At 46.2% G+C, this 24140-nt stretch overlaps 1 protein-coding gene across 13 annotated transcripts in view; it reads left to right on the top strand.

The window, feature by feature from the left end:
- sh3glb2b (SH3-domain GRB2-like endophilin B2b) overlaps window positions 1-24140 on the top strand; it is a 61568-nt gene that overhangs the window by 16463 nt on the left and 20965 nt on the right. For 4 of the 13 annotated variants that reach the window (XM_046290369.1, XM_046290367.1, XM_046290368.1 and 1 more), the window contains 2 exons: window positions 786-919; window positions 14110-14202. In XM_046290369.1, coding sequence (XP_046146325.1) covers window positions 786-919; window positions 14110-14202 — 227 coding nt within the window. Of the gene's footprint in view, window positions 1-785; window positions 920-14109; window positions 14203-16289; window positions 16353-18634; window positions 18710-20605; window positions 20630-24140 lie in introns of all 13 variants that reach the window. The other 9 variants (XM_046290358.1, XM_046290359.1, XM_046290357.1 and 6 more) reach the window with 4 other exon arrangements.

Here is a 24140-nt window from a genome sequence, read left to right as displayed (position 1 = left end):
GCTGAATAAACTTGATTTGAGCTCGTCCTAGTTGTCCGGTAGTTTTTACTCTGTTTATTTAGAACTTAACAAGGGGGAGAGTTGATATAATGCATGGCTATAATGATTTATGTATATACCATTGTTGAATACTGTTTCCGATTGGCTTCAAGGGCATTCTAGAGTGAACATTTCATCCCTATAACGTACAGTATATCAGCAGGGTAGAATTCAATGGCTGTTGTTCATTCTTACATGTTCTATGTTTGTGCTGCTTTTGAAAGCAAAAGTTTAATTGAAAACATTGTTATTGACGTTGTTGAATTCGACTATTGTACTGGAAGGTTTTTTTTCGCTGGGAGTGGAGGGGACGGAGTCTCTGACCTGGCTCACTCCTCCTTCCACTGGGTCAATGGCTGGGCAGTTCTGATCTGATGAATTGGGCTCAGTTTCATTCTAACTCCCTGGTAATTTAGGAAACTGAACGAATGTCATGGAATTAAATGTCCCGGTCCGGTATGTCCCTTTGTCTCCTGAATGGACTGGAACTAAAAAGGAATTGGCCATATTATTAATGAATAATTATTCATGTATATTCACTGTCATCAACCTACTCATCAACTTCTGTCATCAACCTAATTGTGTGTGTGTGTGTGTGTGTGTGTGTGTGTGTGTGTGTGTGTGTGTGTGTGTGTGTGTGTGTGTGTGTGTGTGTGTGTGTGTGTGTGTGTGTGTGTGTGTGTGTGTGTGTGTGTGTGTGTGTGTGTGTGTGTGTGTGTGTGTGTGTGTGTGTGTGTGTGTGACAGGCAGTACCCTGATCACGGTGGGGGAGTACCAGAGTAGACTGGGCGGGGCGGAGCGGGAGTTCCTCCAGACCTCGGCTATCAACTTCCTCACTCCTCTCCGCAACTTCCTGGAGGGAGACTGGAGAACCATATCTGTGAGTATACTGTGAAACTCCTAGCCCCTCATCCCTAGACTCTACCCCTTAGGCACTTCAAGCTGAAGATAGGTGTAAGTGTTCGCGTAGTTAAGAACGTACCTTAGCCTACAGTGGTCATCCCCCGGGGAAATCTAATTAACATAATAATACAAAATCTCCTGTTTTAAACTCGAGAGATGTTTTTTGACGTCTCAATCAACGTCATCTGCCGATATCTTCCCCATTTGCGGTGAAAGGCAGCAGAGCTAGAGCGGTGTTTGTCAGACCATGAGACATCCCAAAAATTGTTCTTCTCACAAAATCGTATGTCGCGTCTGAACGGTTTGGGCTCACGAACACGATTGTGTTTTACGTTTTGCTTTAGGACGCTCACAAGACTCATCTGAGGGTTCCCGGTAGCAGTTTTAAAAATGAATGGAAGTATGTATGGAGATATTTTAATGTCTAAAATAAGGGGATAAATACATGTAAAAAAACAAACATATTTTACTGATCTTATATCTCTCAGATATAGGACAGACACTTCAGACAAACTTTCTTTAGATTTTTTGGGGGGACAAAATCTGTTATTCAATGCATTTCTGTTGACTAATAGCAGTAAGGGGTCTTAAAATTCAAAGTCACATAGCTAAATAATCCTTGGTATGTGATCATCTTAAACAATTCCATATGTTAGCAACACCCCATTCCATATGTTAGCCCACCCCCCTGGCTTAGACAGGGCTTAGAGTCTAGATGGTTAAGCTCACGCCACAGCCAGCTTGAAATATTGAGGACGGACAGTGGCGTGTATTCAAGGAAGCCAGGCTTCCCCAAATATTTGACCAATAAAAAATTATAATATATAAAATCATTTCGCTTTCGTCTATCTGTGTTTTTGTACTTTTCTGTCAATTCACAATGGGCTGAATCTCACCAGAGAAATCATCCGAGCGAGAGAAACAGCGCCCCTCTGTCTCAGTATATGGAGCCCATGTATCTGATGCTGTCTGTAACAAAAGAGTATTACATGTTGGGACCGTAGCATTTGATTGATTGATGCCAGCAAGCATTTCAAATCAAATCAGATTTCATTTGTCACATGTGCCTAATTCAACAGGTATTACACCTTACAGTGAAATGCTTACTTACAAGCCCTTAACCAACAATGCAGTTTAAAAAAATACCCCCCAAAAAGTAAACGATAAGGATAACAAATAATTAATGAGCAGCAGTAAATAACAATAGCGGGGCTATATACAAGGGTTACCTGTACAGACTCAATGTGTGGGGGCACCGGTGTCGAGGTAATTGAGGTAATATGTACATGTAGGCAGAGTTATTAAAGTGACGACACAGACAATAACAGAGTAGTAGCAGCGTTGAAGAGGGGGGTGGGGGTAGCAATGCAAATAGTCTGGGTAGCCATTTGATTAGAGAGAACAGTCTATGACTGGGGTGGCTGGAGTCTCTGACAATTTTTAGGGCCTTCCCCTGACACCGCCTGGTATCGAGGTCCTGGATGGCAGGAGGCTTGGCTCCGGTGATGTACTGGGCCGTACGCACTACCCTCTGTAGTGCCTTGCGGTCGGAGGTCGAGCAGTTGCCATACCAGGCAGTGATGCAACCTGCCAGGATGCTCTCGATGGTGCAGTTGTAAAACCTTTTGAGGATCTGAGGACCCATGCCAAATCTTTTCAGTCTCCTGAGGGGGAATAGGTTTTGTCGTGCCCTCTTCACCACTGTCTTGGAGTGCTTGGACCATGTTAGTTTAATGGTGATGTGGACGCCAAGGAAATCTAAGTTCTCAACCTGCTCCACTACAGCTCGTCGATGAGAATGGGGCCATGCTCAGTTCTCCTTTTCCTGTAGTCCACAATCATCTCCTTTGTCTTTATCACGTTGTCCTTGCACCACACTGCCAGGTGTCTGACCTCCTCCCTATAGGCTGTCTCATTGTTGTCGGTGATCAGACATACCACTGTTGTGTTATCGTTAAACTTAGTGGCGGTGTTGGAGTCGTGCCTGGCCGTGCAGTCATGAGTGAACAGGGAGTACAGGAGAGGACTGAGAACGCACCCCTGAGGGGCCCCCGTGTTGTTACCTACCCTTACCACCTGGGGGTGGCCCATCAGGAAGTTCAGGAGCCAGTTGCAGAGGGTCCTTAGCTTAGTGATGACCTTTGAGGGCACTAAGGTTTTGAATGCTGAGCTGTAGTCAATGAATATCATTCTCACATAGGTGTTCCTTTTGTCCAGGTGGGAAAGGGCAGTGTGGAGTGCAATAGAGATGGTATTATCTGTAGATCTGTTTGGGCGGTATGCAAATTTGAGTGGGTCTAGGCTGTCTGGGATAATTGTGTTGATGTGAGCCATGACCAGCCTTTCAAAGCAATTCATGGCTACAGACGTGAGTACTATGGATCGGTAGTCATTTAGGCAGGTGTGGTAAACCGTGGGGTGTTGGGTTGAGCGTGCAGAGATTGACACAGAGACAGGGAGGCTTTAGTCCTAAAAACAACTTTACTTAAGACAGAAAATAAATGTATCAAAGAAATAACTTTGGTTTTGCTCGGTCTTCCCTTCTCTCCCACGGTGTGCCATCGTGCTCCTTTTATTTAGCCTCCATGGCTGGTTGGCACTTTCCTCTAATTACCTCCACTTAGCTGTCAGTGTCGGGGTGCCCAGCTCCCGTATTCCCAGCAGAGGGAGCCAACGTCGCCCCACATACCTCTCCTGTTACCATCCCCCGGGGTAGACCTCCTGGGATACCACCCCCCTCCTGCTCCTTAGCCCTGACTGGGAGGGAGGCATGCTCATGGCTAGGTTTGCATCCCTTCTGGATAGGGTGTCTGCATTGCCGTGCTGCGCCCCTGACCTGTGGATGACAAAGAAAGAGAATCGCGGAACCAGCGAGTGACACTGTCATTTGTGTCCTTACCTCCTGCTATCCACACAAGGGGGGCATGGTCAGTAATCAGTGTGAACTTCCTCCCGAGGAGGTAATACTTGAGGGTGTCGAGGACCCACGTCATGGCGAGGCACTCCTTGAGTATTTCTTCTCCCTCGGGAGGAGCTTCCTGCTCACATACATGATGGGGTGCTCCTCGCCTTCTTGCTCTTGGGACAAAACGGCCCCTACCCCAGTGTCAGACGCGTCTGTCTGGACCAGGAGGTTTTTTGAGAAGTCCGGGGTGACAAGTACCGGGTACGAACACAGCGCATCCTTCAGGGCCTGGAACGCCACCTCTGTGTCCTCAGTCTATTGCACCGTTTGGGGTAGTTGTGCTACCGTAGTAGCCTGCTAACCCCAGGAATGATTTTATCTGCCTCTCTGTTCGGGATTGTCACTGTGCACAATGATGTCATCCAGATAAGCCGCTGTGTACTTACTGTGCGGCCGCAGGACTCGGTCCATGATTCGCTGAAATGTCGCTGGTGCCCGTGGAGCCTGAAAGGCAAACCCAGTAGTGGTATAGCCCCCCCCCCGGGGTGGAGAAGGCAGTCTTCTCCTGGGAGGCCGCTGCCAGTGGCACGAGATGCGTACCCCTTCGTCAGGTCCAAGGTGCTGACGTATCTTGCCATCCCCAAGCGGTCGATCAGTTCGTCCACCCGGGGCATGGGGTAAGCTTCAAACTTACTGACCTCGTTCAGGCCCCGGAAGTCATTACAGAAGTGGACGGTTCCGTCTGGTTTCGGAACCAGCACTATGGGGCTAGACCACTCACTGTGTGACTCCTCCAGTACCCCCATTTCTAACATTGTCGTCACTTGCCGTTGGACAGCCACCCTCCGGGCTTCTGGTATCCGGTATGGCCGTCTACGGACCTTTTCTCCCGGAAGGGTGTGGATCTGATGTTCCACGAGGTCCGTGCGCCCCGGCACATTGGAGAACATGGCCGTATTCCGCTGGGCCAACTCTCTGAGCTCCTGTCATTGGGTTGGGCTGAGATCTTCCCCCATTGCCACTTCAACCGAGGGCGGGCCCTGCTGTGGCCGGGTCCACGTTACGCACAGCGCTTCGCGTGCATGCCATTTCTTCAGTAAATTCACATGATAAAGCTGGAGGGGTTTTCTCCGTCCAAGATGGCGGACCTTATAGTTGATGTCACATACCCGCTCAACGATGTCGTAGGGCCCATGCCACGTAGCCAGGAATTTACTCTACGTGTTAGGGATCAGCACCAAGACCTTCTCACCGGGTTGGAACCCTCGTGGTTGGGCCCCCCGGTTGTAGACACGCTCCTGGGCACGTTACGCCTGGGCCATGCGCTCTCTCACCACTGGCCAAATCGCTGTCATCCTCACCCTCATCTCCTCCACATGTTCTACTACCCTGCGAAGGGGGGTCAGCTGCTCTTCCCAGACCTCCTTGGATAGGTCCAGCAGCCTGCGGGGCTGACGGCCATACAGGAGCTCAAAGGGGGAGAACCCCGTGGATGCTTGGGGTACCTCGCGCACTGAAAACATTTGGTGGGGCAGCAGCTGGTCCCAGTTTCTCCCATCTCTCTCAATGACCTTCTTCAGCATCTGTTTGAGGGTCTTATTGAAGCGTTCCACCAGCCCTTCGGTTTGTGGATGGTACACACCTGTTTGATTCGTAACAGATTGCAGACATCCGTCATCACCCGAGACATGAACGCGGTGCCCTGATCCGTCAGGATTACCCACGGAATACCCACCCGGCTAAATAAATGGAAGAGCTCCCGTGCTATACCTTTTGCTGCCGCCGTGCGTAGCTGGATTGTCTCAGGATACCGGGTGGTGTAATCCATGATTACCAGGATGTATTGGTGTCCCCTTGCGATCTTCACCAACGGACCCACCAGATCCATTGCCACCCGCTCGAATGGCACTCCTATAATAGGCAAGGGAACCAAAGGGTTTCGATACTGCACCCTCGGAGCTGTGATCTGGCACTCCGGGCAACTACGGCAATAGTCCTCCACGGCGCACTTGACTCCAGGCCAGTGGAATCGGTTCCCGATCCGCTCTCTGGTTTTCTCCATCCCCAGGTGTGCCCCAAGCAGGTGGGTGTGGGTAAGCTGCAACACAGTCCTAACATACTGGCTGGGTATTGTTACGCACGCCTCTATGAAGAGGGAACGCGACACCCTGCTACAACTAAACTCTCCGTGAAGTGAAAAAGGTATGGACTGTAGGTGCGAGTAAGGATGACAACAGACAGAATGTGGTACCGTTTACAAGGACTTTATTCCTTCACACGGTAATATGGGGAAAAGGGGCTGGACGGAACCAAAGCAAAGAAAGTAAATCTCAAAGCCCCCCTCTCCTATCTTACCTGCCTACCCACTACTTACCTAATTTAGCACCACCTGGTGCCCTAACCAAAATACAGGGGGTGGTCCGCCCAGGTCTTACCTAGTGTGCCTAGACAGCGAATATGCTACGGGTATATGTATGCCCGCGGGCCTCTTGCCTAAGCACTTCCTAGGCGCCTTCCCCTTCCCCCCTGTGAACAAATGAAACAGAATATTAAACAATTTACAAAAACAAACTAAGAAACAAAGGATGTCAAATAAGCTCTATCTGAGCAACAAACTCACTAAACATACCAACTCTCAGCAATGAACTCCCAGCAAAATCTCTAGCAAAATTACTTCCAGCAAAATTCTCTCTAGCAAATCTACCTCATGATCTCCCCTGAACAGAACTCTGGCTTTTATATATCTTCAGATGGAATGGGTAATTGGAGACAGCTGTCTTGATGAGGGGGCGGGGTCAGCTCTCCAATTAGCCATGGAGTCGACCAATCAGCTGCTTGAGGGATTTCAGGAAGCCATTTCCTGAAATAAACACATGCACAAACACAAACTACAACACAAACTGGGGAAAATAACAGGTATCAGTAACAAATCTTTTTTCTCCCCATTATTATTTACTACCTGATACAATAAATTGTGCTTGATTGCGAAGTGGGGGTAGGGCCAAGCACTTACCCCAGGTAACAGTACGCCATACACCGCAATCACCTGGCCCCTAGCGCTCTGGAGATTTGGGTCTTCTAATTGGGCCGTCCCGAACTGACCTGTGAGGATTCCCGTGTCGGGAGGTCCGTCTAGGACAGCTTCTCTGATCGGGGTCCAGCCGGCGTCGTCAGTTTGGGTCACACTCCCGCTCCACAGCCTCAGCTGGTTCCGTCCGGGCCCCCTTCAGCTCCTCGCCTCTCTTTGTGTTGGTCGCCCCTCTCGCTGCATCTCCTCTCTCTGTACAGACCCCTCTCAGCAGGTCCTGGGTGTTTTGGTGAATTTCCACCGCTGTCAGCAATTCCTCCAGGCTCTGGGGTTCTGCATGCTCACACTCTTAATCTCTTAGGGCAGGGCCCAAAGGTATTTATCCAGGACGAGTTTGTCGAGCATCGGGAGGGACAGTACTTCCGTCAGTAGCCAGCCCGTGGTCAGCCGCACCAGGTCGCTCATCTGTGCACCGGGGGACAGGGTGGGGTCAAAGGCCTAGTCGTGGACCAGTTGTGCATGGCGTGCGAGATTGAACCCATAACGGCTTAGTATCTCTCGTTTGAGTCCTTCATAATTTGCAGCCTGGTCAGTGTTCAAATCAAAGTAGGCCTTCTGGGCCTTCCTAGAGACGTAGGATGCCAACAGCCTGGCCCGCTGAGGCTTGGGCCATCCTTCCCGCTGTGCCGTCCTCTCGAAGGTGCACAGATACTACTCCACGTCATCTTCCTCCCTTAACTGAACCAACAACTGATTCGGGCCAGACTCCTGAGCCCTCCCAACCTTCAACTGGGCTACCTCTGTTACCAGTCTACGGTTTTGTTGCGGCTGCTCCTCCAGCGCTTGCTCCTGGAGAGCCTGTTGCTTCTGCTGGCTGACGATGAACTGAGCCACTAGCTCCTCCATGGTAATCGCACACTCGACCACACGGCATCCAAATCTATTGAGTTGCCTGCATTCTCCACCATATGTGGTAAACCATGGGGTGTTGGGTTGAGTGTGCAGAGATTGACACAGAGACAGGGAGGCTTTAGTACGAAAAACAACTACTTATTAAGACAGAAAATAAATATATCAAAGAAATAACTTAGGTTTTGCTCTGTCTTCCTTCTCTCTCTTAACTGGTATCCATCTCTCTCCCTTCTCTCCCGCGGTGTGCCATCGAGCTCCTTTTATTTAGCCTCCACCGCTGGTTGGCACTTTCCTCTAATTACCTCCACTTAGCTGTCCGTGTCGGGGTGCCAAGCTCCCGTATTCCCAGCAGAGGGAGCCAACGTCGCCTCATGTACCTCCCCTCTATTACCATCCCCCAGGTTAGACCTCCTGGGATACCACACAGGTTACATGGTGTTCTTGGGCACAGGGACGGTGGTCTGCTTGAAACATGTTGGTATTACAGACTCAATCAGGGACTTGATGAAAATATCAGTGAAGACACTTGCCAGTTGGACAGCGCATGCTCGGAGTACACGTCCTGGTAATCCGGCTGGCCCTGCGGCCTTGTGAATGTTGACCGGTTTCATACTTTCCAGGTCCATACCCAAACAGTTCGAACTACTAATTTTGAAAATTACTCTCTCCAGAAATAAGTCGCTCACTGTTGCCGCCTGCTACCGACCCCCCTCAGCTCCTAGCTGTGTCCTGGACACCATTTGTGAATTGATCGCCCCCCATCTAGCTTCAGAGTTTGCTCTGTTAGGTGACCTAAACTCGGATATGCTTAACACCCCGGCAGTCCTACAATCTAAGCTAGATGCCCTCAATCTCACACAAATCATCAAGGAACCCACCAGGTACAACCCTAAATCCGTAAACAAGGGCACCCTCATAGACTTCATCCTGACCAACTGGCCCTCCAAATACACCTCCGCTGTCTTCAACCAGGATCTCAGCGATCACTGCCTCATTGCCTGTATCCGCTACAGAGCCGCAGTCAAACGACCACCCCTCATCACTGTCAAACGCTCCCTAAAACACTTCTGTGAGCAGGCCTTTCTAATCGACCTGGCCCGGGTAACCTGGAAGGACATTGACCTCATCCCGTCAGTTGAGGATGCCTAGTCATTCTTTAAAAGTAACTTCCTCACCATTTTAGATAAGCATGCTCCGTTCAAAAAAATGCAGAACTAAGAACAGATATAGCCCTTGGTTCACTCCAGACCTGACTGCCCTCGACCAGCACAAAAATATGCTGTGACGGACTGCAATAGCATCGAATAGTCCCCGCGATATGCAACTGTTCAGGGAAGTCAGGAACCAATACACGCAGTCAGTCAGGAACGCTAAGGCCAGCTTCTTCAGGCAGAAGTTTGCATCCTGTAGCTCCAACTCCAAAATGTTCTGGGACACTGTGAAGTCCATGGAGAACAAGAGCACCTCCTCCCAGCTGCCCACTGCGCTGAGGCTAGGTAACACGGTCACCACCGATAAATCCATGATTATCGAAAAATTCAACAAGCATTTCTTAACAGCGGGCCATGCCTTCCTCCTGGCTACTCCAACCTCGGCCAACAGCTCCGCCCCCCCGCAGCTATTCGCCCAAGCCTCTCCAGGTTCTCCTTTACCCAAATCCAGATAGCAGATGTTCTGAAAGTGCTGCAAAACCTGGACCCGTACAAATCAGCTGGGCTTGACAATCTGGACCCTCTATTTCTGAAACTATCCGCCGCCATTGTCGCAACCCCTATTACCAGCCTGTTCAACCTCTCTTTCATATCGTCTGAGATCCCCAAGGATTGGAAAGCTGCCGCAGTCATCCCCCTCTTCAAAGGGGGAGACGCCCTGGACCCAAACTGTTACAGACCTATATCCATCCTGCCCTGCCTATCTAAGGTCTTCGAAAGCCATGTCAACAAACAGGTCACTGACCATCTCGAATCCCACCGTACCTTCTCCGCTGTGCAATCTGGTTTCCGAGCCGGTCATGGGTGCACCTCAGCCACGCTCAAGGTACTAAATGATATCATAACCGCCATCGATAAAAGGCAGTACTGTGCAGCCATCTTCATTGACCTTGCCAAGGCTTTCGACTCTGTCAATCACCATATTCTTATCGGCAGACTCAGTAGCCTCGGTTTTTCGGATGACTGCCTTGCCTGGTTCACCAATTACTTTGCAGAAAGAGTTCAGTGTGTCAAATCGGAGGGCATGCTGTCCGGTCCTCTGACAGTCTCTATGGGGGTGCCACAGGGTTCAATCCTCGGGCCGAATCTTTTCTCTGTGTATATCAATGATGTTGCTCTTGCTGCGGGTGATTCCCTGATCCACCTCTATGCAGATGACACCATTCTATATACTTCCGGCCCGTCCTTGGACACTGTGCGATCTAACCTCCAAACGAGCTTCAATGCCATACAGCACTCCTTCCGTGGCCTCCAACTGCTCTTAAACGCTAGTAAAACCAAATGCATGCTTTTCAACCATTCGCTGCCTGCACCCGCACGCCTGACCAGCATCACCACCCTGGATGGTTCCGACCTTGAATATGTGGACATCTATAAGTACCTAGGTGTCTGGCTAGACTGTAAACTCTCCTTACAGACTCATATCAAACATCTCCAATCGAAAATCAAATCAAGAGTCTGCTTTCTATTCCGCAACAAAGCCTCCTTCACTCACGCCGCCAAACTTACCCTAGTAAAACTGACTATCCTACCGATCCTCGACTTCGGCGACGTCATCTACAAAATTGCTTCCAACATTCTACTCAGCAAACTGGATGCAGTTTATCACAGTGCCATCCGTTATGTCACTAAAGCACCTTATACCACCCACCACTTGTATGCTCTAGTCGGCTGGCCCTCGCTACATATTCGTCACCAGACCCACTGGCTCCAGGTCATCTACAAGTCCATGTCACTATGGCAACACCCATCCGTAGCACGCGCTCCAGCAGGTGCATCTCACTGGCCATCCCTAAAGCCAACACCTCATTTGGCCTGCCTTTCGTTCCAGTTCTCTGCTGCCTGTGACTGGAACGAATTGCAAAAATCGCTGAAGTTGGAGACTTATCTCCCTCACCAACTTCAAACATCTGCTATCTGAGCAGCTAACCGATCGCTGCAGCTGTACATAGTCTATCGGTAAATGGCCCACCCATTTTTACCTACCTCATCCCCATACTGTTTTTATTTATTTACATTTCTGCTCTTTTGCACACCAATATCTCTACCTGTACATGACCATCTGATCATTTATCACTCCAGTGTTAATCTGCAAAATTGTCATTATTCACCTACCTCCTTATGCCTTTTGCACACAATGTATAAAGACTCCCCTTTTTTTCTACTGTGTTATTGACTTGTTAATTGTGTGCTCCATGTGTAACTCTGTTGTCTGTTCACACTGCTATGCTTTATCTTGGCCAGGTCGCAGTTGCAAATGAGAACTTGTTCTCAACTAGCCTACCTGGTTAAATAAAGGTGAAATAATTTTTTTTTTTAAAAAGGTCTTACTCACATCGGCTGAGTGGAGCGTGATCACACAGTCGTCCTGAACAGCTGATGCATGTTTCAGTGTTACTTGCCCTGAAGCGAGCATAGAAGGGATTTAGCTCGACTGGTAAGCTCGTGTCACTGGGCAGCTCTCGGCTGTGCTTCCCGTTGTAGTCTCTAATTGTTTGCAAGCCCTGCCACATCCGACAAGCGTCAGAGCCGGTGTAGTATGATTCGATTTTAGTCCTGTATTGATGGTTTGCCTGTTTGATGGTTCGTCGGAGGGCATAGCGGGATTTCTTATTAGCTTCCGCGTTAGAGTCCCGCTCCTTGAAAGTGGCAGCTCTACCCTTTAGCTCAGTGCGAATGTTGCCTGTAATCCATGGCTGCTGGTTGGGGTATGTACGTACAGTCACTGTGGGGACGATGTCATTGATGAAGCAAGTGACTGATGTGGTGTACTCCTCAATGCCATCGGAAGAATCCCGGAACATATTCCAGTCTGTGTTAGCAAAACAGTGTTATGTTGTGCCACTGACCTCCGATGATTGAAGTTCAGTATGTAGCCTCGTAAGCTCACATTAACTAACGTTAGCTAGCTAGCGAACTCAGTTGGTTCATTGCTGCCCATACGAGGAAGTTAGGCTAGCAAGCATTTTAGCTAGGGAGCCTATGAAAACAAAAACTAAAAGCGTACTGTATGACAGGGCCATATACTGTTTTGCCAACATGAAAGAGTGGAGGATGGCATTGGTGTTCAACTAGTCTACAGTTATTCTCTAAAATAACGTTGGGAGGTAGCTTATGGTAGAGAAATGAAGATCTCTCAACTTGAGACATCTGTGTCATTGTGTTGTGATAAAACTGTACATTTTAGGGTGGCCTTTTATTGTCCCCAGCACAAAGTGTGCCTGTGTAATGATCATGCTTCTTGATATGCCACACCTGCCAGGTGGATGGATTATCTTGGCAAAGGAGAAATGCTCACTAACAGCGATGTAACATTTGAGAGAAATAAGCTTTTTGTGCGTATGGAACATTTCTGACATCTTTTATTTCAGATCATAAACATGGGACCAACACTTTACATATTGCATTTATATTATTGTTCAGAATCAATAGTTGTTGGGTAAACTGTCAAATATTAACTTGCTTGATCATGCTGCATGTCATATAACTATTTGCTTTGAGGTTTTCACGGGACAGATGTTGCTCTCTGGTTTGTGATGATACAAACGTATGGGTAGTTAAATTTATTCCGGCCTTAATGTACAGTACCAGTCAAAGGTTTGGACACACCTACTCTCATTCAAGGGATTTTCTTAATGTTTTACTATTTTCTACATTGTAGAATAATAGTGAAGACATCAAAACTATGAAATAACACATATGGAATCATGTAGTAACAAACAAAGTGTCAAACAAATCAAAATATATTTGAGATTCTTCAAAGTAGCCACCCTTTGCCTTGATGACAGCTTTGCACACTCTTGGCATTCTCTCAACCAGCTTTACGAGGAAGTCACCTGGAATGCATTTCAATTCTGTAGCCCAGTTGGTAGAGCATGGCGCTTGTAACGCCAGGGTAGTGGGTTCGATCCCCGGGACCACCCATACGTAGAATGTATGCACACATGACTGTAAGTCGCTTTGGATAAAAGCGTCTGCTAAATGGCATATATTATTATTATTATATATTAGGTGTGCCTTGTTAAACGTTCATTTGTGGAATTGCAGCACAAATTGCAGCACAAATAAATGTGTCAAAGTTCAAGTAACAGACACATCTTGACATCAACTGTTCGGAGGAGACAACATAAATCAGGCCTTCATGGTCGAACTGCTGCAAATAAACCACTACTTAAGGACTCCAATAAGAAGAAGAGACTTGCTTGGGCAAAGAAACATGAGCAATGGACATTAGACTGGTGGAAATCTGTTCTTTGGTCTGATGAGTCCAAATTTGAGGTTGTTGGTTCCAACCGCCGTGTCAATATGAGACTCAGAGTAAGTGAACGGATGATCTCTGCATGTGTGGAGGAGGGGGTGTGATATGGCGTTGCTTTGCTGGTGACACTGACACTGATTTATTTAGAATTGAAGACACACTTAACCAGCATAGCTACCACAGAATTCTGCAGCGATACGTCATCCCATCTGGTTTGCGCTTGTGGGACTATCATTTGTTTTTCAACAGTACCCAAAACACACCTCCAGGCTGTGTAAGGGCTATTTGACCAAGAAGGAGAGTGATGGAGTGCTGCATCAGATGTCCTGGCCTCCACAATCACCCGACCTCAACCCAATTGAGATGGTTTGGGATGAGTTGGACCGCGGAGTGAAGGAAAAGGAGCCAACAACTGCTCAGCGTATGTGGGAACTCCTTCAAGACTCTTGGAAAAGCATTCCAGGTGAAGCTGGTTAAGAGAATGCCAAGAGCGTGCAAAGGTGTCAAGGTAAAGAAGGGTGGCAACTTAGAAGAATCTAAAATATATTTTGATTTTTACACTTTTTTGGTTAATATATGATTCCATTTGTGTTATTTTATAGGCTCAAACTGTTGGAATGTTGTCAAGGAGGGCGATCACGTGCTGAGTTCAAGCACGTGTACTCGCTAAGCAAGCAACATGACGTCTGTAATATAAGCAACATGGCAAAAAATGCCACCCAGCAATATCAGAGGGCAATGTGGGGCTGTTACCAAGTGGCTCTGGGGTAGCACAGTGGAGAAGTAGTGGGAGGAGTGGTGGTGGTCTGGTTTTGTGTCACTCACTTCTTCCTTGTCTTCCTCCCCTGTGCAGAAAGAGAGACGTCTCCTAGAGAACCGGCGGTTGGACCTGGACATCTGTAAAGCACGTGTCAAGAAAGCCAAGCAAGCCGAGGCTAAAGCAGCAGTGAGTCTTCCTCATCCTCAGACACCCCTTCCCTTATGACTGGCGGTCCCAGTTTGATTGATTTCAGGCCTGACATGGAACATACAATTCCTGACATACAGTTCTAGAGTTGATGAAAATGATTTGAGTTCTCTTGGCTCAAAGGTGATTGTAAAGCAGTTTAGTTATTCAACAGCTGCTACCTCCAATCACTGTATGCTTTTGATTACATGCTCTGCTCTATAAGTGGAGAATGAACACAACACAGTTTAACTCACATAATACGAGCACACTGCTTGTCCTTCCCCAAAGCTTTCTTAAATGTGTTGTCAACTTAGATCAACTCCAACTGGGACATCAACAGAAATCCATAGACCATTAAGCCAGCTACACCAATAGAAATGGCCATAGGGGTGGGCAGGGGTGGAGGATTTTCATCAATGTCTAGGGGTCTACCTTTGACTCACCTTCTCTGCAAACCTTACATGGGGCATGACAATTGTCTCTCCCAAACTAACATCCCCCTTCACCCTCGCTCATTCTCTTCAGTTTTGCACGTGGAGACCAACGGTGCCCTCTGTTGACTAACTTTGGACTAACATGTTTCTCTGTTATCATTTGCGCAGTGTGAGGGGGATGTAAGTATTGATGAGTGTTGTATTTTCAGCGATCTCGCTTGCCTCTTTTTCTCCCATTTGTATTTTTTTCATTGATTGCTGTTTGGGGCATCCTCCCTCTCTTCTTTTAGACCATCCATGCACCACAACTATATAGTAGTATAGTCCCAAAGAAAAGTTGAATGGGATTGTTTCAGTAATGACACCTAGAGATGGTCATATGAGAGGTGGAACACTTTTTTTCTATTTTTTTCTAGTTGACTTCACCGAACAAAATGTTTTGGATGGTACACTGGCGCAACAAATTTGATGATGTGGAACTGAGACTGTACATTTGTAGACTTTTGTTTTATGTGGCCTCAGTGTTTCCACTACCATCTCCAAGGTCTACCCGCCTCATTGTCTGGGGCCCTGAAAGCTGATTCAGGGACCTCTGGACCCTTTGAACAATACTCCATTGTCCCCTCAGTTGGAAAGCCCTGCTCATTCCCACACTCACACATCTTGAAGACTGATGGGGGGGGGTGTATCCCAGCCAGTCTGCTGTCCATTCCACAGGTACAATGGTCAGGTTTGAACAGAAGACAATGCAAAACCAAGATGTCTGCCACCATTCTAATGATACCTGAAAATTGGACCTTGACTTTGAAAATGTGCATGGCGCTTGATGCAAATAAATATTTGTGTAAGCTCTTCTAATCCATTCATGCCTCATGGTGTGGAGGTAGTATTTAATTCTCATCACTGGCTCTGTGTGACAAAATACAAGTTACTCATGCCATCCAAGTTCTTCTTAACATCACAAAACACAAATAGGCTGCGCACCGCACTGCTACTTGCACTGCACAGTCCTGGGCCAATATCCACAAAGCATCTCAGAGTAGAAGTGATGATCTAGGATCTGTCCATATAATCATATTCATTATGATCTACAAGGATAAACTGATCCTAGATAAGCACTCCTACTCTGAGACACTTTATGAATATAGGCCCTGAGCTGAGGCCTTCTGTATGGGAGAATGCTCATGCTCATGCCCTTGAGTCGCTGCTACTGTCAGAGCCAGGTCTGTAGAACTCTGGGAGCAGCTGTATATAGCCATAATTAGCTTAGCATTATAAGGCTGCTACTGTCAACCAGGTCTGTAGAACTCTGGGAGCAGCTGTATATAGCCATAATTAGCTTAGCATTATAAGGCTGCTACTGTCAACCAGGTCTGTAGAACTCTCGGAGCCTCTGTATGTAGCCATAATTAGCTTAGCATGCTAAGGCAACTTCTGTCTGTATAGAGGACACATTGGAGCCCCCCACATTCCATGAACTGCAGCTTTGCATCTCCATCCCAGACTCCTGTGGGAACTGACCGTTTGCTTCTTCTTCTCATTTCTTCTCCCTTTCATTCTTCTTCTTCCTCAGTGTGCTGTTTGTTGGAGCTGCTTGTTTTGATGCGATGCATGACTGTATGACTTTGTTACCCCCTCCTCTGCCTGTAGGCCGAGCCCGATTTTCAGGAGACTAGGCCTCGAAATTATGTTCTGTCTGCGAGCGCATCTGCGGTAAGACGCCCACAGACGGAGACTCATGTTGAGAGATGCATACACACAAAAACACACAGGCTATACTCTATAGAATATGTACAATGGCGCACGCACACAAACACACGGCACTAGATGTACAAATTCTGGTTTATTTGAGTCTTTCAACGCAAGTTTAGTGCACTTCATGGCCTATGTCACAGGTTAGCTTTTCTGAATATAACTAGTCTTTGTGGATAATAACTTGGGTGAGACTGTTGGGGAAGAGACAGACATGTAGAAGGAGACAGAGACTAAGCTATCCTCAACCTAATTCTCTATCAGATACAGAGGTACCATACTCTGAAATTATTATCTTCACATTGCCCAAACCCCATCGTCCCTCAATAACTTCAAGCAAAGACTGGGGGTCAGCCTGATGAACCAAACTATTCAGTAATCTCCTCCATATAGTTAAATAAAGGTTATATATATACTGCTCAAAAAAATAAAGGGAACACTAAAATAACACATCCTAGATCTGAATGAATGAAATATTCATATTAAATACTTTTTTCTTTATATAGTTGAATGTGCTGACAACAAAATCACACAAAAATGATCAATGGAAATCAAATTTATCAACCCATGGAGGTCTGGATTTGGAGTGACTCAAAATTAAAGTGGAAAACCACACTACAGGCTGATCCAACTTTGATGTAATGTCCTTAAAACAAGTCAAAATGAGGCTCCGTAGTGCGTGTGTGTGTTGTCTCCACGTGCCTGTATGACCTCCCTACAATGCCTGGGCATGTGGCGGATGGTCTCCTGAGGGATCTCCTCCCAGACCTGGACTAAAGCATCCGCCAACTCCTGGACAGTCTGTGGTGCAACGTGGCGTTGGTGGATGGAGCGAGACATGATGTCCCAGATGTGCTCAATTGGATTCAGGTCTGGGGAACGGGCGGGCCAGTCCATAGCATCAATGCCTTCCTCTTGCAGGAACTGCTGACACACTCCAGCCACATGAGGTCTAGCATTGTCTTGCATTAGGAGGAACCCAGGGCCAACCGCACCAGCATATGGTCTCACAAGGGGTCTGAGCATCTCATCTCGGTACCTAATTGCAGTCAGGCTACCTCTGGCGAGCACATGGAGGGCTGTGCGGCCCTCCAAAGAACTGCCACCCCACACCATGACTGACCCACCGCCAAACTGGTCATGCTGGCGGATGTTGCAGGCAGCAGAACGTTCTCCACTGCGTCTCCAGTCTCTGTCACGTCTGTCACGTGCTCAGTGTGAACCTGCTTTCATCTGTGAAGAGCACAGGGCGCCAGTGGCGAATTTGCCAATCTTGGTATTCTCAGACAAATGCCAAACATCCTGCACGGTGTTGGGCTGTAAAGCACAACCCCCAACTGTGGACGTCGGGCCCTCATACCACCCTCGTGGAGTCTTTCTGATCATTTTAGCAGACACATGCACATTTGTGGCCTGCTGGATGTCATTTTGCAGGGCACTGGCAGTGCTCCTCCTGCTCCTCCTTGCACAAAGGCGGAGGTAGCTGTCCTGCTGCTGGGTTGTTGCCCTCCTACGGCCTCCTCCATGTCTCCTGATGTACTGGCCTGTCTCCTGGTAGCACCTCCATGCTCTGGACACTATGCTGACAGACACAGCAAACCTTGCCACAGCTCGCATTGATGTGCCATCCTGGATGAGCTGCACTACCTGAGCCACTTGCGTGGGTTGTAGACTCCGTCTCATGCTACCACTAGAGTGAAAGCACCGCCAGCATTCAAAAGTGACCAAAACATCAGCCAGGAAGCATAGGAACTGAGAAGTGGTCTGTGGTCCCCACCTGCAGAACCACTCCTTTATTGGGGGTGTCTTGCTAATTGCCTATAATTTCCACCTGTTGTCTATTCCATTTGCACAACAGCATGTGAAATGTATTGTCAATCAGTGTTGCTTCCTAAGTGGACAGTTTGATTTCACAGAAGTGTGATTGACTTGGAGTTACATTGTGTTTGTGTTCCATTTATTTTTTTGAGCAGTGTGTATATATATATTTTTAAATATAGCCTATCTCTCTCACTCACATCCACACAACACATCCAAACAAAACATATACTGTTTATAATTTTTTGTCATTTCTGACTAGTTAATTTGTACATTTTTGGTTAGAAGGTTTTGTCTGTTTGTTAAAACTTAACATTTTTTTTGTATATATTTTTTTTGTGATATTGTTTTTATCTGTATTGATGTCTATCACTTATTTTCTTTGGTGCAAATGAATTAAACCTTAAATTTAAACTTAAAAACAGCAAAGCAGTGGTGGCTGGGATAGTTGGGATCTGGAAGATTCCAAAGAGTCAGCCAATGTGATGGATCAGAGGAAGGTATATATAAATAGGTTTACACTGTTCATAGCATATTATCAACAATACTAGATGGGATGCAACCCCCGCCCTACACTGCTAGAAGAAATGGTGCTATACAGAACCAACAAGCGTTCCATGGCTTGCTTCATACAGATCAGTGTGGTTCAGTTGGCATAGCTTAGCACTTGCAACACCAAGGGTATTGGGTTTAATCCCTGCTGGAGCCACCCATACATAAAATGTATGCACGCATGACTGTAAGTCACTTTGGATAAAAGTGTCTGCTAAATGGCTTATTATATATGGCTATGTAAAATTGCAATGAAGCACCTTTTTATTTTCAGCAGTGTAGGTACTAGCTCAATGGTACTGTGGTATAGTAGGGTGTTACTTTCCCCATCGCCTGTTCTCGAGGCCCTTAGAGGGTGTGTATGTATTGGAGCCCCCCCCCCTCCACAATGTGACCCCCCCCCCCTCCCCCATCGCCTCAACGCTCTGATGGAATCCAGCCAAAGTTCAGCACCTGATTTGACTGACCACAAACTTGATGAATTAGTTCAATCATGGAGAGACCTAACTGAATGAACAATAGACTGAATGCAAATAGGAAGGTTTATTAAATTATAATTGGGGGATGATCCCCGGAGACAGATATCGGGATAACTGGCCAGAAGATTGCAGGTGTTAGGATCTCTTATCTACCTCATTTTTGCCACGATGCAGTGAGCCAAACAAGAATGGTCCTACGTTCCACTTTCATATATCTGTTTTGCTCCTGATGTTATCACTGTCTTTGTTATCGCTACTGGTTAGGTAACTCTGTCACATTCGTCAGTCTGTATTGGAGGAGAAGGGTTTGTTCGTGGTAGTCGTGTTTATGATGAATGCCAGTGACGAAGACGTGCCTGGCCATTTTTTTTTTCCAGTCCAACGCATTGGACTATATTATTTGTTTTGTCAGTTGTTGTGTCACGGTGTTGTGCGTCTGTGTCTATAATGAGAGATTCTGTCGTTGTAATTGTCAAACAGATGGTTGTGTATAGTAGGCCGTTGTTGAAAAAGCAAAACATTTGAATCCCCTTTGTGACCAAAACACTGTGTGTTCACATCTTCCCACGTTTGCCCTTATTTAAAAATTGTACCTTTTTATTTAACTAGGCAAGTCAGTTAAGAACAAATTCTTATTTTCAATGAGGTTGTATTTCTCCTTCGAGAATCAATTCCTTAGCTGCTTAGAATTCCAGGGGCATGTTTCCCATAGAAATATAATGTAATAAATGATATTCCTATGATGGTTCAGCCACACTGATGGGAAACCTCAATAGAGCACTTCCCTGGGCTCCCTGGGCTTTGTGCCGTCTGTGTACTGTCCACACAAACTACCTGTCCTCCTGTCATTTTAATTCTGCTAGTCCCACAGAAATGTCATTTGGCTATACTTATCGTATCGTAGAGTAAGGAGCGGTCTAATAACATGTAATAAATAACTTGTAACAGTGCTTTTTACAGTTGATAAGTACATGCAGTTATGGAATAGCTAATTACTAACGCCTGTGTCCAGTGTGAACTGCTTCCCTACATTTAAAAGTGACTCTTTACTTGCATCACATACCTAACAATGGTTTCAACAAAATAATCTGACTTTCTCATGTTTTCAAATCATTGGCCTCTTCCAGACATGACTAGACTTTTATTGTTGTAGGGGGATTCCTCCCCTCTTACTACACAGCTAGTCTTTCAACATATCAATGAGTCAGAAAGGGAATGGGGCCATTGCTCCTGAGACAGACTCATGTGACTGCTCTGGGGATAAATTATTATGTGGATGTAGAACCCCACAAGGTCTGTTGTGTGCTGTCATTGTTGGTCTGAGAATTGCTCTTATCTCCCTTGTTGTCATGCTGCTTATTCTAGCTGTGGAGTGAGGAAGTGGACAAAGTAAGTATCACTTAGTAAGATTGGTGTTCAACAACACAGACTAAAAAGGTCATAGACTGCTTTAGAGGTGTGTGTCCCCGTGTCCCCAGTGACCTCAAAGTATTTGGACAGTGAAACATTTTTTTGCTTTGTTTTGGCTCTGTCAACTAAAACACTTTGGATTTGAAATGATACAATGACTATGAGGTTAAAGTACAGACTGTCAGCTTAAATTTGAGGGTATTATCATCCATATAGGTTTAAATGAATGGTAAATAATGTATTGGGTCATTTTGGAGTCACTTTTATTGTAAATCAGAATAGAGTGTTTAGAAACATGAATATTTTTATTTACAATAAAAGTGACTCTAATGCATTATCTACCATTTAATTAATATTGGGCACAAAATCTGAAACACAACCAAAACAAACAGCAAATGCATCCAACAAATTTGTGAAGTCACAAGCTTGATGTAGTCATTGCGTGCTATGAATATGGGTCCAAATACATAACTTTTTACTACTTTAATACACATTAGTGAATTTGTCCCAATGCTTTTCGTGTAACGCCCGTCGGAAGAAGTGGACCAAGTTGCAGCGCAGTACATGTTCATGATTCTTTATTTAATCTGAACACCAAACAAAACAACAAAAGAACAACGAACGTCACGTTCTGAAGGCTACACAGAGCTAACAAAAACAACATCCCACGACCTAAAGTGGCAAAACAGCCTGCCTAAGTGAGAACCATACCCGGCCAAAACATAGAAACACAAAACCTAGAAATAAAGAACATAGAATGCCCACCCAAATCGCACCCAGACCAAACCAAATAGAGACATAAAAAGGCTCTCTAAGGTCAGGGTGTGACATTTGGTCCCCTAAAATGCGGGGGACTATGAACAAAAAGTGCTGTAATTTCTAAACTGTTCACCTGATATGGATGAAAACACCCTCAAATGAAAGCTGGAGTACAGCCCCAAAAACTAAATAAATGTAATTGTTCCAATACTTTTGGAGCTCACTGTACATGCATGTGTGCATATACACTGAGTGTACAAAACATTATGAACACCTGCTCTTTTCATGTCATAGACTGAATCCAGGTAAAAAACTATGGTCCCTTATTGAAGTATCTTGTTAAATCCACTTCAATCAGTAGATGAAGGGTAGGAGACAGGTTAAAGAAGGATTTTAAGCCTTGAGACAATTGATATATGGATTGTGTATGTGTGCCATTCAGAGGGTCAATGGGAAATACAAAATATATAAGTGCCTTTGAACAGGTAATGATATTAGGTCAAATTTATTTCAATCAATCAAATTTATTTATGAAGCCCTTCTTACATCGGCTGATGTCACAAAGTGCTGTACAGAAACCCAGCCTAAAACCCCAAACAGCAAGCAATGCAGGTGTAGAAGCATGGTGGCTAGGGAAAACTCCCTAGAAAGGCCAGAACCTAGGAAGAAACCTAGAGAGGAACCAGGTTATGAGGGGTGGCCAGTCCTCTTCTGGCTGTGCCCGTTGGAGATTATAACAGAACATGGCCAAGATGTTCAAATGTTCATAGATGACCAGCAGGGTCAAATCATGGTGGTTGTCGAGGGTGCAGCAGGTCAGCGCGTCAGGAGTAAATGTCAGTTCATAGCTGATCATTCAGAGTATCTCTATCGCTCCTGCTATCTCTAGAGAGTTGAAAACAGCAGGTCTGGGACAAGTAGCGCATCCGGTGAACAGGTTAGAGTTCCATAGCCGCAGGCAGAACAGTTGAAACTGGAGCAGCAGCACGGCCAGGTGGACTGGGAACAGCAAGGAGTCATCGTGCCAGGTAGTCCTGAGGCATGGTCCTAGGGCTCAGGTCCTCTAAGAGAGAAAGAGAGAAAGAGAGAAAGAGTATTAGAGCCAGCATACTTAAATTCACACAGGACACCCGATAAGACAGGAGAAATACTCCAGATATAACAGACTGACCCTAGTCCTCCGACACATAAACTACTGCAGCATAAATACTGGAGGTTGAGACAGGAGGGGTTGGGAGACACTGTGGCCCCTGTCCGACGATACACCCGGACAGGGCCAAACAGGCAGGATATAACCCCACCCACTTTGCCAAAGCACAGCCCCCACACCACTAGAGGGATATCTTCAACCACCAACTTACCATCCTGAGACAAGGCCGAGTATAGCCCACACAGACCTCCGCCATGGCACAACCCAAGGGGGGAGGCACCAACCCGGACAGGAATATCACGTCAATGACTCAATCCACTCAAGTCACGCACCCCTCCTAGGGACGGCATGGAAGAGCACCAGTAAGCCAGTGACTCATCCCCTGTAATAGGGTTAGAGGCAGAGAATCCCAGTGGAGAGAGGGGAACCGGCCAGGCAGAGACAGCAAGGGCGGTTCGTTGCTCCAGAGCCTTTCCGTTCACCTTCACACTCCTGGGCTAGACTACACTCAATCATAGGACTGAAGAGATGAGTCTTCAATAAAGGTTGAGACCGAGTCTGCGTCTTTCACATGGGTAGGCAGACCATTTCATAAAAATGGAGCTCTATAGGAGAAAGCCCTGCCTCCAGCTGTTTGCTTAGAAATTCTAGGGACATTAAGGAGGCCTGCGTCTTGTGACCGTAGCGTACATGTAGGTATGTACGGCAGGACCAAATTGGAAAGATGGGTAGGAGCAATCCCATTTTAATGCTTTGTAGGTTAGCAGTAAAAACTTGAAATCAGCCCTTTCCTTAACAGGAAGCCAGTATAGAGAGGCTCGCAGTGGAGTAATATGATCACATTTTTTGCTTCTAGTCAAGATTCTAGCAGCCGTGTTTGCTTTATACGGGTAGCTGGAAAGTAGAGCATTACAGTAGTCTAACCTAGAAGTGACAAAAGCATGGATTCATTTTTCTGCATCATTTTTGCGGAGAAAGTTTCTGATTTTTGCAATGTTACGTAGATGGGAAAAAAGCTGTCCTTGAAACAGTCTTGATATGTTCATCAAAAGAGAGATCAGAGAGATTTTTTTGTCCAGAGTAATGCTGAGGTCATTCAGTTTTATTTGAGACGACTGTACAACCATCAAGATTAATTGTCAGATTCAACAGAAGATCTTTTTGTTTCTTGCGTCCTAGAACAAGCATCTCTGTTTTGACGAGTTTAAAAGTAGAGAATTTGCAGCCATCCACTTCCTTGTGTCTAAAACACTTACAGGGAAGGCAATTCTGGGGCTTCACCATGTTTCATTGAAATGTCCAGCTGTGTGTCATCTGCATAGCAGTGAAAGTTAACATTATGTTCCCGAATGACATCACCAAGAGGTAAAATATATAGTGAAAACAATAGTGGTCCTAAAATGGAACCTTGAGGAACACCGAAATGTACAGTTGATTTGTCAGAGGACAAACCATCCACAAAGACAAACTGATATCTTTCCGACAGATAAGATCTAAACCAGGCCAGAACTTGTCCGTGCAGACCAATTTGGGTTTCCAATCTCTCCAAAAGAATGTGGTCATCGATGGTATCAAAAGCAG

Source organism: Oncorhynchus gorbuscha, linkage group LG11 (genome assembly GCF_021184085.1).
Source record: "Oncorhynchus gorbuscha isolate QuinsamMale2020 ecotype Even-year linkage group LG11, OgorEven_v1.0, whole genome shotgun sequence".
NCBI classification, from domain to species: domain Eukaryota; kingdom Metazoa; phylum Chordata; class Actinopteri; order Salmoniformes; family Salmonidae; genus Oncorhynchus; species Oncorhynchus gorbuscha.
The sequence above is the reverse complement of the archived record's forward strand: the minus strand, read 5'-3'. Positions and strand labels throughout refer to the sequence as shown.